Source organism: Camelus dromedarius, chromosome 3 (assembly GCF_036321535.1).
Source record: "Camelus dromedarius isolate mCamDro1 chromosome 3, mCamDro1.pat, whole genome shotgun sequence".
In the NCBI taxonomy this organism is placed as follows: Eukaryota; Metazoa; Chordata; class Mammalia; order Artiodactyla; family Camelidae; genus Camelus; species Camelus dromedarius.
This window is the reverse complement of record NC_087438.1, coordinates 53,277,803-53,292,356: the sequence shown is the minus strand read 5'-3', so window position 1 is coordinate 53,292,356 and position 14,554 is coordinate 53,277,803. Positions and strand designations below refer to the sequence as shown.

The following is a 14,554-nucleotide window of genomic DNA, read 5'->3' as shown; positions in this document are numbered from 1 at the left end:
GTGGCAACAGATGTGCACACTCAGTTGGACATGTCTTTTTTTGTGGGCACATGTGGTCCCAGCAGTGATTCCTGTTGTGCTTTATAGTGTATAAATCTGATAGTACTCAGCAAGTTAAACTTTGTGGAGGGGAAACCATGTGTGCTAGTTCACAGCTTGGATAAAAGATTGAAATGAATCCCTTTTTCAGAGTACTTTGAGCTGGCGCTGTGACTTCCAAGGGCTACCCTCCAGGGCAGGGTTGGCACCAGGCTCCACCACCCAGCCACCCATCTGGAGCCCTCTGCTCAGCGGGCTATTAGTGGAATTTCTAGCATGAAGGATGTGGCCTGGTCTGAACACAGGCATCTTTTAATTTTAAGAACCAGTTGAAACCGTAGGAGCTGACTAATCCAAGTCCAATCTGTAGTGGCTCAAAAAACTGAGTTGAGGCCCAGACTTGGTGGTGTGAGTTGGGAGTTAAAATCAAGGCTGTTTGTTTTGTTTCTATTTCAGTTGCTCCTATTTATATTGTTTAATCATCCATACTTCTCTTAGCCAATATTCTGCAGAATGCATTTAAATTGCTCATTGGCTTGCTTGACGCTTCCGTAACTTCTATTCTTTTTCTTCTTGTAGAAACAACAAACATGCAGGAGTTTTAGGTTAGAATGGTATCTGCGCTTTGCGGACTCCCCATTTCTGCACATGGGTCTGGGGCTGCCTGCTTCTGCCTCTGGTGAATGGAGTGGGATGGACAGTGTCACCAGAAATACCTTCTGGAGTTGGGACTGCAGGTCCTGGAGGTGGTCCTGCTCTCCCTGTGACCCAGTTCTCTCTGAGTGTAGATCCCTCTGGCCCTGCCCCTCATGTCCTTCCTTCCTTCCTTCCTTCCTTCCTTCCTTGACTTTTCTTCTGTCTGCTCCCCTTTGTTGGGGCTTAGCAGATGCCCCTGCTCTCACTCTGTCCCCCTGCCCTCTCACTCGGCCGACCTCCACTGTCAGTTCTGATTGGGGCTCCTTCCTCACCTCCATCCCCTCCATTCAGGGCCCCGGGGGTTATATGGCTTCAGAACAGCAGGTCGGTAGCCTTATCTTTGGTGGTCATCCTCTCTGTTTCTCTTCAGCCACTGGTGGCGATCTGGTCCTTCACCACGTGGGGGCGCTATTTTCAGGGTGGCTGCAGTGATGCTCCTTATGGGTCTCTGCGCCAGCGTAGGCTCGGCTACCCAGAGCCCGCCCCTCTGCCCCTCTGAACACAGTCACCAACGGGTGCCCCTCCACCTTCTCGTGCTGTGTGGGCGTGGGGCAGACGCAGCCACTCTGGACCCACCAATCCTCGGGAATCCCCTTCTCTCTTCCTCTGCACCCCTCCTCCAGCTTCCTCTCTATCCCCCGCCTGCCGCCAGCAACTCAAGCTTCATTCCTTGACTAAGTCAGACTTTTCCAGTGTCCCTGGTGGCTATTTGTTTATTTCAGGTAGCCCCAGAAACCCAAAGATGAACCTACACTAGGGGTCACCAGCAGACGAGGTCATGCAGAACGGGGCGGGGGAGCTCCCCGAGACGCTGGCCGCCCCCTGCTCGTGCGCCCCTCCCCACGGCCCTTCATTCAGGCAGAGCGTGGACTCCGGCTTCTCACCTCAGAGGGGTTGTCAGGGCTGGCCTGCACCTGAGCTCTTAGAGGAAGTTTGGGGTTTGGGGGAGCAAGTAAAGGAAGACAGGAAACAGACAAGATTTCTTGGTCAGAAGAAGGGGGCTGGGGGGAGGATGAGGGAGCGGGAAGAGGGGAGGGGCGGTAGGGCTTCCTGCGGCCCCACAGGTGGGCGCCTGGGAGGAGGCGGCTGCCCAGTTCAAACAGACCTGGGGTCCCCTTCGTGGTCTTGTAGCCTCGGGGAGTGGGGGTGGGTGCTGAGCACGGTCAGGTCAGGAGGGGTTTGTGCGGACAGATGCCCCACCCCCCGCACTTTGGGCCTGAGTCGGTCCTGAGAGATGAGTGGGAACCGCAGGAAAGACTGAAGCTATGTTTCTTCCGAGTTTGGCAGAAAGAGCTCTCAGAGTACAAGCGCACTGAAATGTGGGAATTAAAGTTGTTTTCCTCACAAACCTGAGTTCAGCGTGTGAGTCATGACTACTCTGTAGCTGAGGAGGTGGGCGACGTGAGGAAAGGGCTTTTCGTTCTTTCTTGATAAGCTAAGGAAGAGGCCGCAGTTACTTCTCAGTCCGGTGTCTCCCCTCAGAGAGGGGAGCTCTCATTCGTGCATCCCCAGCGTCCCTGAAGCAGACATGCTTAGTCATCCTTATAAGGTTTAATGTTGAGGGATGGTAAGGAGAGAGGGGTGCTCCAGGCCACATCCCCACACGGGGTCCCAAGTTGGGGCTAGTGCATCCCCCTCCATCCAGTGACAGTCCCCTCCGTCCGATGACAGTCTCCTCTGTAGCGTGACAGTACCCCCATCCGATGACAGTCCCCTCTGTACATTGACAGTCCTCTCCATACACTGACAGTCCCATCCCGTGACAGTCCTTTCTGTCTGGTGACAGTCCCCTCCATATGGTGACAGTCCCCATTGTAGAAGTGGGCTGTGCTCTAGAACAATTGTCAGCCACTTATTTGTAATTGAGGATGCATTTCCCCAGACTCCTCCAAAATAAAAAAAAATCCTGTTAGTGTTGTCACTGGGCTGTTTTTTGTTGGTTTTGTTTTTTACCTATGAGGGCAGCTTTTGTACACAGAAAACACAATTTATGGCTACCTTGGATTCTTGCACCAAAAAATCTGGTCTAGAGGTGAAGAAACTTGAGAACTGGGTCATACATGAACTAGGGGAGTGGGATATGAGGCACCCTGTTTGGAGGGTGTACACTTGGGGTCCCTAATAACACTGGGACTGTAGATGGGCTCAACCCTCCCTCCTGAGTCAGGAGAAAAATCCCTTTCCATGTCCGCAGCTCCAGATCTTACATCCTCGCCCAAATCTTTGGCTAATAAACAACCTCAGTTCACCCCAAATTTCTTGAAACAGTGTAGTTTCCTTAGTGGGTAAGGGTCTTTTATTCCTGAGAAAACTTCAAATTAAGTATAGAGATGCTGAACCCATTGTCCTAATATTTCTGTGTGGTGTTTCGGAATTATCTTTGACTATGTGATATTTAAAGTACTTGATATATTTAAGAGAATTTGGCATTTTAGAGAATGGAATTAACTTGTGATTTGAATGACAAATGTAAAGTTGAGTGTTTGATTTTAGACCTGTAATTTTAAGTTAAAAGGTATGGGAATCTTTGGTTGAATATATAAATAACAGTGAAGTGGTTAAGATAACTTATAATTCACAGTATTTGTAAGTTTGTTACATTTATAAGAGTTACTGAAGTATGTAGGTAGGTTTTTCAGTGAGATGAGAGAAAAATTTATATGTAAAACTTAAACATACTCAATTTATAATACATTACAAATTAATGTAGTATTTTATTATGTTACAGATTAATGTATTAAATTTATAAATTCAATTTTAAATGCTTAAGTAAATTTAGTTAAGTTTGCCAATGAGATTAGATAATCAAAAACTTAGACGTGGTTATAAATTGTGCTGTAGAGTAATGAGTAGATATTTCTAGAGTATAGTAGGGTAATAAGATTTTTAAGTTGAATTTATAAACTTAAGATTTTGCAGTTTGTATCTTTAATTCATTCTGAGTTACAGGAGTAATAACCTGGGAGGGGAGAGGGAAGAGCTTCATGTTCCCTTTTTGGGGAGGTGAAATGAGTCTGACCTCCCTTTCTGCACCTGCTCCTGTGCCCCAGGGCTGTCTCCTGATGCTCTCAGAGCCCTCCTCCTGCGCCAAGAGTTCTCCGCTCATCCGGTGGGATTCTACTCAGGCACGGTCTTTTTCCCACAGTGACATGCCTCTTCTCTTTCCCGCTCACACCTCTGATGCCCTCAAGACCCTTGATCTCAGTGCGAAGTAAGGAGGTGAGTAGGCAGTGGGATCAATTTATCCTAGTTGGTGAGTGAGTGATGTTTGCTCAGACTCCTAAAGGTGTTAATAAAATTCAAGTAAGGACTCTACTAACCTGAATGAAACTCTAATAGGAATTCAAGTCACTGTGCTAAAGTTGAGTATAAACATTCAAAAATCCCACGTTGCAACTTGGGGAAGAGGGTACCATTCCCACAGTGTACATCTAGCACTTGGCCAGCCTCTCTCAAGGGCTTCCTGATTTTCACAACTTTCCCTACTTCTCCACTTTTAAAAAATTGAATCTATTTGACATATAATGTGTGAATTTAAGGTGTGCAGTGTGTTAATTTGACACACTTGCATGTTGTGATTGCTGTTGCAGAGATACTTGGTACTTCTGTCACATTACATAATTATTTCTTTTTAGTGGTTGGGATAATTTTTAGTCTCTTGGCAAGTTTGATGATGGTAGTGCAATATTGTGTATATTCACTGTACTGTGCATTAGATCTCTATGATTTATTTACTACTCATTGAAAGTTTGTACCCTTAAACCATAATAATCTTATCTCCTCACTCCCCATCCTCTGGTAACTTTTTTCAAAAGTTTAACTTTTTAGATTCCACATATAAGTGATACTGTACAGTATTTGTCTTTCTCTGTCTGACTTTATCTCAGCATAATATGCTCAAGGTCCACTCATGTTATTGCAAAAGGCAGGATGTCCTTTCTCATGCTGCAATAATATTCTATTGTGTATATATGCCACATCTTTTTTTTCTTTTTTTATTGAATTATAGTCTATGCCACATCTTTTTTATCCATTCATCTGTTGGGCATTTAGGTTGTTTGTGTATCTTAGCTATTGTGAATATAATGCTGCAATAAACATAGGAGTGCATATATTGCTTTGAAATCCTCTTTTCATTTCCTTTGAATATATACTTTGAGGTGAATTGCTGGGTCTTGTGGTAGTTCTATTTTTAATTTTTTGAGGAAATGCCATGTTTTCCATAGTGGCTGCATAAATTTACATTCCTACAGTGTATAATGGTTCCCTTTTCATCACATCCTTGTCAGCACCTCTTGTCTCTTGTCTTCTTGATTATAGTCATTCTAATCAGCAAGGTGAATCTCATTGTGGTTTTGATTTGTGTTTCCCTGATGCTTAGTAACGTTGAGCATCTTTTCACATGCCTGTTGGCCACTGTGATGTGTCCTCTTTGGAAAAATGTCTGTTTAGTTCTCTGCCCATCTAAAAATTGGATTGTTTTTGGTTATTGAGTTGTATGGAGTTTTAAAAATATATTTTGGATATTGATCCTTTATCTAATGTATGGTTTGCAAAAATTTTCTTTCATTCCGCAGGTTGTCTTTTCCACTTTGTTAATTGTTTCTTTTGCTGTGAAGAAGTTTTTGAGCTTGATATAGTCCCCCCATTTGTTGATTTTTTTGCTTCTGTTGTTTGTGCTTTTGGTATATCCAAAAAATCATTGCCCAGATCAATATCAAAGAGCATCTTTCCTAAGCTTTCTTCTAGGGGTACTTCTCTACTTTTTAAAAGTTTTCTGAAAGTTGCAAGCTTTCTACACTCGCTTCCAAGATACTGATGAGGGATGACTAGGAATAAGATAAGTACACCCAGTTGTGTGTTGGTAGATGTTTGACAATCAGTTCTCTAGAGCTCTGATGTATAGTATTTGTCAATCTCTGTGGTATAAATACTCCCACCATGGCCAATTTCATATTTTCAACAGTGTAACAACTGGCTCACAACTTTCCTAAACATTTAATGGTTGGCTGGCATGAACTGGCATGCGCTGGTTTAAGTACATCACTGGTTCTATCTACCCTCTTATTGCCAGGAAGATGAGTTTATTATATATAATGTAACAAGCTCTCTAAGGTGTGGAATTATGTCCTAGAGCTCCCGTGGGCCCATGGTACTAGCATGGTCATGGACATGAAAGTATTGATTATCTCCTGCTTTGGGGGGAGCAACTGCACAGCTAATAGCAGATCATAGCAGAGGGAATTGTGTGGGTTGGGGGTGGCGCAGGGAGGTTGCCTCCTCTTTCCACCAGCCTCAGGGAGGCAGTGTCGGGGAGAATCTAGGAGCATAGAATAGTTTTGTTAAGTATACCAGACTCACTGAAAGTCAGATCAAGATACTGTAAGACTTTAGTTGATCAGATCTGGATGTGAATCTAACACACTTTCCCTTTATAGCTTAGTGTACTTCATGTATGGATTTGCTGCATACTTCAGTGATTAGAATGAACTTCCTCAAGAAGAGGATCTGTAGCCTTCAGGACGGACTGCCTCGTAAAGTGCCAAGGACTCCAGAGAAAGGACACCAAAATAGCTATAAAGGTAAAACCTCACTGTGCCGTAGAACGGGAGGGGGCCCAGGAGGGCCGGAGTTCCTGGAGGCCCTAAGGGCTCAGGAAATGACCTTTCGGGGGATATAAAAAGCAAGGGAGGTGGGAGAGGAGAGATGACAGCCTCCAACCAAATGGGTTTACTTCTCCTCCCTGGGCTTTCTAGAATTGGAGATTTGCAGTTGTGGAACCGCAGGTCCCATGACACCAATATGACCCATAACTCCTAGGAGGGCAGCTCCTGTAGCAGGATTCTCCTGGGAGACTAGATAGTAGCAGTAGAGGGAACAACTGGTAGACAAGCTCGAGTTCTGGCTGCTCACTAAAGACCTTCATTGAAGAGCTAATGTCCTGAATTAGAGGCAACATACACCTGCAGGCTTTACATGTGGCCTGAAATCCTACACCTCTCATGCTGGTCATGCGTATGCCATTGTATTTTCTGACTACTGAAATCATAGTAAAACACTGGTGACAGTGTTTATTCTTTATGATTTAAGATATTTCCAGGAATTCTGGAACAGGAAAATGTATTACTACCCAGCAGTATTCCTTGAAACAAAATCCTTAGGGAATTTATAAATATTTGCCTAGAATCTTTGCCTGACCAATAGAATGGGAGACAGGCTAGTGCAAAAATCAGGCAAATTTCTGTCCTGTACGGACAGTGATGCTACTGATACCACTGTAGGTTGAGTCTAGGTTGTAAGCAGCTTCTTGAGTTGTAGGAGGGCTTTATGATCCATCTACACTATTGTCCCCCTCACTTAAGAGGCACTCAGCCAGCCAGCAAATATTTACTGGAAACCTACTACATGCCAGGTGCTATGTTATTAGGCCATTAGGGATACTGACTAGTGAGACATGGTCTTTTGCTCGCAATAAGCAGACATTCCACTAGGGGGAGCCAAATATATAAATAAGCTTAATAATTGTACTGAAGGTGCTGGGATAGTTGTCTGTGGGGAGGAGATCAGAAGGAATTGGACAAATCTGCCACAGGATTGATTAGGAAATGTCTTCACAGGGAAGGAGTCCTCAGGGCAGCGTTTCTGAGGCTCCTTACCCAGAACAAGGAAGCTGCTGAAGCGAGCGTGGGGCTGTTGGGCTTCTGTGTGAAGCGAGCTGGAGAGATGGAAGATGAGACCTTGTGACTGATGCACACACTCAGCCTCAATGACCCGGTCTGAGGATAAAAGATCCCTGAGCAAGTGGAACATGGACATTGCAGGGAACAGCAAACACACCATCAAAGTCTGAGCCCCGTGGAAGTGATGTCTGAGTAACACGGTATTTAGAAATTTATCTCCTCTTTATTGCCACATTCATACAAAAAGTCTGATATATCTGGGTGGGCAAAAGAAAGCCACAGTGTATACAAAGAAAGTTGGAGGAGGTTAAAAAATATATGGCTTTACTGTTTGAAGAGCAGTGACGGATCGTTTCCTCGGTTTAACTATCCAGGCGATCGAAATTCTGGGTTTGAAACTCTTGGAAGTCCTCTGGGATGGTGTCTGTAAACAAGAACAGGGGTGGGGGTGCGATTAGGAAGGCTCCCTCCTTCCTGCATCCTGGTGCAACTCGTTCTGCGAGGCCGCCTGCAGGGGGCGCCGTCAGCCTGCGCAGCAGCCTCCAAAAGACCCTGCAGCCATTTTCTACCTCAGACTGCTTTGTGAATTGCTGGCTTAAAGCCCAGGAGAACTCATTCACAGGCCTAAAGCAAATTAGCCGGCAGAGTGGATTTTGAGCTTGTGATGATGTTGGAACTGTATGAAAATAAAGGCTGCCTGTAAATTAAGCCTGACTCGATCTGTCAGTGAAACCCCAATCAAAAGCCAAGCAGTTTAATTCCACAAGTCTCAATTTCCTCATCTACCAAATAGGAAAAATGAGATCTAACGTTTACTGGATTACACTGGGACTATCAGGTCTCAGTGAGTAAGTGGCATGAGCTTTGGGCTTCTGGGAGGGAAAAGTGCTATAAAATAAGCTGGCATTATTTGAGTTTTCCTAGCAGTAATATTGTGCAGTGACAAGAATGTATGTTACCATTGCAGCGATACTTGAGGTTAGACCAAATGATGTTTTCCTGGGAGAAGCAGAACACGCCAAGCCTGCCTCCACGCATGGTGGTGTCTATGGTGACCCCGGAGTCAGCCACCAGCTCGGAGCCTTCATAGAATCGCACCCTGCAAACAACACAGCCGGAGGGGGTCTCCGTGAAACTCAAACCAAGGTCAGGGTGAAGTGCCCATTGTGAGACCCCGGGGCCCCACTTCTTACACACCTGTGTACTCCTGGACTGTGCTCTCCTGTTCCCCCTTCCCTACTAGACTGGAAACTCCATGAGGTCAGGGACCATGTGTCCATGTCCTCCCATTTTCTGTCTCTCCAAAGACCTTGCACGATGTTGGGCACTGAGTCCAACTTGATGGGTACTCACTGAGTTAGAGAGAAATCAAGTACGACCCAGGACCAGGAGGCTTTGTGACTTCACTGTCCGGTGAGTTATCTTGTCTAGACATTTTATCTAGTTATCTTGCTTTAAAATTGTGGCTTTTCCTTAGGTCTGATTGGTATCATTTGGTAGAATCCCAGAGCAATGATTCTCATCAGGAGTGACAGCACTCCCTAAGCGGGGTTTTAAAAATGTGTGGGGGCATTTTTGACTGTCACCGTGGCATTTAGTAATGACAGAAGCCAGGGATGCTGGGTGGCTCACAAGGCCCTGGAGTGAACAATCAAAACTTGTCCTGCACCCACTTTTGAGGTGCACCTCTACGCCCTTGGGCAGGTGACAAGCCTGCTTATAATTATCTGGGCCTAGAACCTAACTTTCTTACTTGTGAACATCAGGCATTTTTTTTGCACTAATATAAAGTGATTTTCCAGGGTAAACTGAGAAACTGTTGGGTACAGTTGACCCCAAAACAACACAGGTTTGAACCGCATGGGTCCACCTATATGCAGACTTTTTCCCATAAATACTACCCTACTACAAGATTTGTGGGTGAGTCCACAGATAAGGAGGCCGAATATGGGACTTGTGCATCTGCAGATCAGGGCGGGTCCTGGGACCAAGCCCCTGTGTTGTTCAAAGGGCAACTGTACTTCGTTTTGTTTGAAAATGAAGAGCTGTTCACCATGTTAGGAATTCACATCACTGCTGGCAACCCCACTGCTGTAGGTTAAGTCCCCAGCACAGTGCTCTGTGGTAGAACATCACCTTCACAGTGGTTCTAGGGGGTGCAAATGTCTATTTCATTTCGTGTTTTGGTGTGGTTGTGTCCCAGCCATGATTTTGGTGTAATTTTAGACAATCAATCTGATCCCTCATTAAGAAGTAAGAATAATTTATGTGTGAGTAGGTTATATTTTCTATGGTTTCATTTCAAAATATTTGTTATTTAAAAGGGGCAGTAAAATTAATAGGGCTGAGAACATGATCATCTTACTGTGAGACAGATTACATTTGATATAATGTCTCAAAGAGGAACAAAATATAAATTAATCCTCAGGGTTTCCTTTTTTCCTACTAGGCAGTTTTCCTGCCCTGGTCAAGAGAATGCACTCAGTACCCATTCCTAAAAGCACTACATAAAGCTGGAGTGGGTACTGATCTGCAATTCTGAGAAGTGAGAAAGTATACTGACGAAATGTCACAGATGTAGCCCTAAGGAATCCTAGCTTCTGAGAACAGCCTTTTAAAGTCGTCCTGCAGGGAAATAAGGCAGGTGACACTGGCTCACAGGAGGATGGGTTCATGCCGAAGGTGGCACGCTGTCAGGCACTGGGGAGCGCTGCCCTCGTGGAGATTATCAGACTGTAAGGGGCTCAGTGCAGCTGAAATATTCTCAGATAACTGATCACACAGGGCCTGGGGGCCCACACGGGAGCGCTGATGGGAGGCTCAGTGCACGTCTCACCTCACACAGGTCAGCGTGGTTCAAGAGCCCCAGTCTGGCCCTCATGTCCAGGCGGTCAGTCTGAGCTGGGGTGTCATCCTCCCACCTCTTTTCTGGGAACCTGGGGTCCCGGTGCGCCTTCGGGGACCATCTGCTCTGGGATGCAGAAGGAGGGTGGGCTTTGCTTCAAGTGCGGGGGGTGCGCCGCCTACCTGATGTAGCCCACCTGGGGCCTGTGCTGCAGGAACCAGCGGTAGGACACCTTGTCTTTCCAGCCCACGTTCCTGGAATCCTTCCACAGCAGCCTGACCTGGTCGCTGGTGTCCCCAGTGTGCCACAGGGAGTTGCGGAGATGCTCCCCAGGACCTGTCTTAGACTTAACAGCCTGGACAACAACACAAGCGAGGTCTTAGCACAGAACACACAGACCCTCTTCCTGCACCCCTCATCCCTGGGATGATGAAGGGGTGGGAGGTCATGGTTACCACCTGGCTGCCTTGGATCCAGACATAAAGCATAAATACTTCAGTGCCATTTCTACTGAGGTGACCCCCAACCTTGTAGTAATCAGCACTGGCTAGTAATCCACAAACCCCTCCCATGTTTTTCCGGCCATAAATCCATTGCTCCCACATTTGTCCAATGAGGACTCTGAATTGCTGCCTTTCCTCCCAGCAGAAGTGACAGAGGTAGCCTCTCAGTCCTCCTGTACGATGTCGGCCCCATTGAGGAAACTGATTAGCCAGTTTCCAAAAGAGTGGCCTGAAGGTGTCCCCCCAAGTCTCCCCCACCTCTTGGGCGCTATTCCTGCTGCTGTCCTCACCGTCAGCTGCCCAGAGGTGAGCATGTAGCTCGTGTGCAGGAAAGAAGGCCGGGCCCCAGACGGGCTCCAGTGTTCCTCGACTTGAATGCTGGCACAGAGGCATCAATTTCTTAGGTGAATCACAGAATTTAACAGGAGAATAAAGGGCCCGGAAGCAAAGGAGACAAATACCTTGAGCTGAATGCCAGGTTCTGCAACAGCTCGGAACGGGGTGGCCTGCCAGTACGTCTGCTCTGTCTGTTTCCACATGACCACATAGAAACTGGAGCTGTCTTGGTAACCAAAGATAAAGCCGGCGTAGTCATCATCCGTCTGCGTGTTGACGTGGAAGGTCCCTTCGAAGTCAACTCCATTAAAAGCCGTGTACCCTGCAGAGATGAGAGTAAGATTTGAAAGCCAGACAAGCCACATGAGTAGCTGGAAAAAGCGGATTCTACACAAGTGGTGACAGAGGCCCTGGACATACCCACTGCCAGGCCGGGATCGCTGTTCATGGTCTGCACGATCTCCATGCCCTGTGGAGAGAGTGGAAGGAGTTAGAGGGATGGAATAAGCTCAAGGAGGCCTGGAACCTCAGGCATCACCAGTAAGTGGACAGTGACATCTGAGCTCTGTGTAAAGATTTCATTCTCTGAGGAACTGCTCTAGCTTGTCATGTACTCAAAGACAGCACACACTTGCCAAAAAAAAAAAAAAAAAAAAAGCTCAATAGAAATAATTTTGCTAAAACTGTCACTTAAGCTGATTCAATAAGCCCTTAATTGGAGAATAAACACTTCAAATGAATGTGACCTGCTGGGTGACACTGGAAAATTTACTTTTAGTTACATGATGAAGAAGACACATGGGAGGCAGGCTGCTGCAGAGATTAAGAGCATGGCTCTTGGGTCAGACTGCTTTGGTCCCAAATCCAGCAATCTTAGCCGCTTACCTGTGATGCTACCATGAGTAATCATTGCAGCTCTATGAGATGAGATCCCACCATCGGTAAAACAAGGCTCATGAAAGTGCTCTGTCACAGGGCGACTGTGAGGAATAAATGTGATGTGGAACAGTGCCTGACTTGCAGTCAGCACCGTCTAAATGTTGCCTACTCCCCTCAGGAGGGCCTGGGCTGAGAGACAAAGCTGAACCGCCACCAGCCCTGGGACACTCACCTGGTTCAGGACCACCCAGTTGGGATCGATCTGGGCATCCCCTTCAGGGTCCAGGACCACGGTCTGATAGGCCCTGAAGTCGGTCAGGGTGACCTCCGCGTTCTCCGGGCACACGTCGATCCGATCGATGACCTGGTCCTGGTCAAAGTCCGCCTCACAGATGTCTCCTACGCCATCGCCTGAGGGGGTGGAGGAGGAAGAGGGGGGCTCGATAACCGATAACCGTACTAGCCCCAACCCCCTGCCCCGGCTCCACGACGGGGAGGAGGCCGGGTAAGGGGCAGAGAGCGCCCAAGCCCTGCTCCAAGCGAGGCTTTCAACCCGTGTCAGGAGAGGCATCTTGGAGTTGGCTGTGTCCAGGCCCCACCCTGGAGCCTGAGAGGTGGGCGGCTGAAGCCCACTGTATGTGAGCAAAAGGACTTTCTGGGGACAGAGGGGAGGCCAACTGTTCCAAATCGACCTGACAAGAAACCCTAGGTGTCCTCTGAGGATGCGGGTTTCACCAGCTGGTGGATCTTAAACCTGACCTTATGTAAGCAAATGACTATTGTACTTTCTAGACTGTAACATATAAAAAGCCGGGAAATTACGGTCACCAGATTCTAATAATAATTTACGGTGCTCCTTAGGCTGAACCTAGCTCAGAGTGTTTTATCCAGCAGACCTGATGGTATTAAAACTTGAATTTGCATAGCTGGGGCTGGGCGTGCCCTCGCCGGATCACCACCGTCCTCACCACGCTGCTGGTGCAGCCCTGGCTCTGTGCACAAGGTTATCAGCTTGGCCCCTGTGGACCTCAGAATTTGCGAATCCACCTGTGCTGGGGCTGCTGTGCCCGTGTCTATCTGGCTCCTGCCCTGGGACTCCTGGTGAAAGGCACGAGCAAGGTGGCAGAGCAGCTCTCCAAGCCCCTGGCGGGAGCATGTGGCTGCTTCCCTGCCCCGCTGTGATCTCATCCTAGGGCTGCTCAGAAGCAGCTCTTCCCTGACCTGGCGTCTCCTAGTCATCTACTGTCCCCACAAGCTGTGGCTGCTCAGAGGTGGCGCCCCGGGCTGAGCCCACTCACTGTTGCTGTCCTCCTGGGCGGGGTTGGGGACCAGCCGGCAGTTGTCTGGTCCAGGGGGCACCAGGTCTGGGATGCCGTCATTGTCATCGTCATCATCACACTCATCACCAATTCCATCCTTATCAGTGTCCAGCTGGGCACTGTTAATGACCGTGGGGCAGTTGTCTGTGCTGTCCTGGTGCCCATCTCCATCACTGTGGGAGGAAGGAGAGGTGTTTGCGTCACAGTTCAGCAGAGGACACGGAGAGTCCAGGTTTCTGGAGAGAGGGTTTGAGGTCTTAACCAGGCTTAGTCTTTTATCTTAGATGAGGCTGTCTTATGGGCCTCAGAGACTATTTCCCACTTCCTCAAACTAATTTCTGTGATTACGTGATCAGATGCTCCTATAAGTCCCTGGGCACAACTCTGACCCCTGACAGAGAGAATGTGTGAGGGGCGGGGGCCAAGGTGCTCCCAGGGAGTCCCAGCTCAGCCGCTCATCAGCAGGTGGCCCTTCGGGCTCAGCATCCTCATCTGTTCAATGGGAGTAACAGCCTATCTCACAGGGTGGTTAGGAAGATTAAATGATTAGAATGTTGTGTATTACATTTTAATACATGCAAATACCCTCCTGATTACCTGGCTCTTAGGAAGCCCTCCGGTGTTTCCTTTTCTGTGACTTGTCACCATTTCTGGCCGTAGACCAGGAGGATCAGATGTGGATGCCACAGGGAGGGGGTCAGGGACAGCAGGGCCTTCCTTCCCTACAACACTTCTCAGAACCCTCGTTCTCCACCCATCTGGTGTTTCTTTCCAGGCCATGCAGTCCCCTGAGGGTGAGTCTGCCCTGCCCCAGGTTTCCCTGAGTTGATGGAGACCTCCCCTGGCTACTCAGGACTAGAGCAGATACTCCTTTCACCGGCTCCACCCCCGGCCCTTCCTGGCTCAGCACCTGCCCCCACACACGAGATGCAGGAGGGAAGCCAGGGGCCAGTCCATGCCCTTCAGGCCACGCTTCCCAGGGGTCCCAGAGCCCAGAGAAAGTGAGGTCTCCCTGGACCAGCAGATGACGACAGGGCTCCAACAGTGGGATTCCTGGGCATGTGGCAGGGCTGCTTTCTAAGTCATAAGATGGAGCTATTTCCATGAGCAGCCATTCCATATAGCCCTGTATACTTTTATGCAAAAACAAGCAGTTTCTGTCCTCAAGTTTGTGGGAATTAAAATGTAGCGGAATGACTCATTTTAGGCAAATATCTAGAGGCCGGTGGGACAGGATATTTTAGAAATCACTTGGAG

At 47.8% G+C, this 14,554-nt stretch overlaps 1 protein-coding gene and 1 long non-coding RNA gene across 10 annotated transcripts in view; one reads left to right on the top strand and one right to left on the bottom strand.

The window, feature by feature from the left end:
- The window catches only part of LOC105084830 (uncharacterized), a 34,713-nt gene that overhangs the window by 15,871 nt on the left and 4,288 nt on the right, over window positions 1–14,554 (top strand). For 2 of the 8 annotated variants that reach the window (XR_010378860.1, XR_010378857.1), the window contains exons 1-4: window positions 3,461–3,954; window positions 6,174–6,317; window positions 7,353–7,615; window positions 8,383–8,828. This is a non-coding gene — a long non-coding RNA (uncharacterized LOC105084830). Of the gene's footprint in view, window positions 1–3,457; window positions 3,955–6,173; window positions 6,318–7,352; window positions 7,616–8,382; window positions 8,829–14,554 lie in introns of those variants that run through there. The other 6 variants (XR_010378845.1, XR_010378842.1, XR_010378850.1 and 3 more) reach the window with 6 other exon arrangements.
- Window positions 7,619–14,554, bottom strand: part of THBS4 (thrombospondin 4) — a 179,654-nt gene continuing 172,718 nt past the window's right edge. For both annotated transcript variants that reach the window (XM_064481950.1, XM_031447276.2), the window contains 7 exons: window positions 13,277–13,470; window positions 12,211–12,389; window positions 11,520–11,568; window positions 11,225–11,421; window positions 10,443–10,615; window positions 8,375–8,514; window positions 7,619–7,839 (listed from right to left, as the gene is read on the bottom strand). In XM_064481950.1, coding sequence (XP_064338020.1) covers window positions 7,778–7,839; window positions 8,375–8,514; window positions 10,443–10,615; window positions 11,225–11,421; window positions 11,520–11,568; window positions 12,211–12,389; window positions 13,277–13,470 — 994 coding nt within the window. In that variant the 3' untranslated portion in view covers window positions 7,619–7,777. The remainder of the gene's footprint in view (window positions 7,840–8,374; window positions 8,515–10,442; window positions 10,616–11,224; window positions 11,422–11,519; window positions 11,569–12,210; window positions 12,390–13,276; window positions 13,471–14,554) is intronic.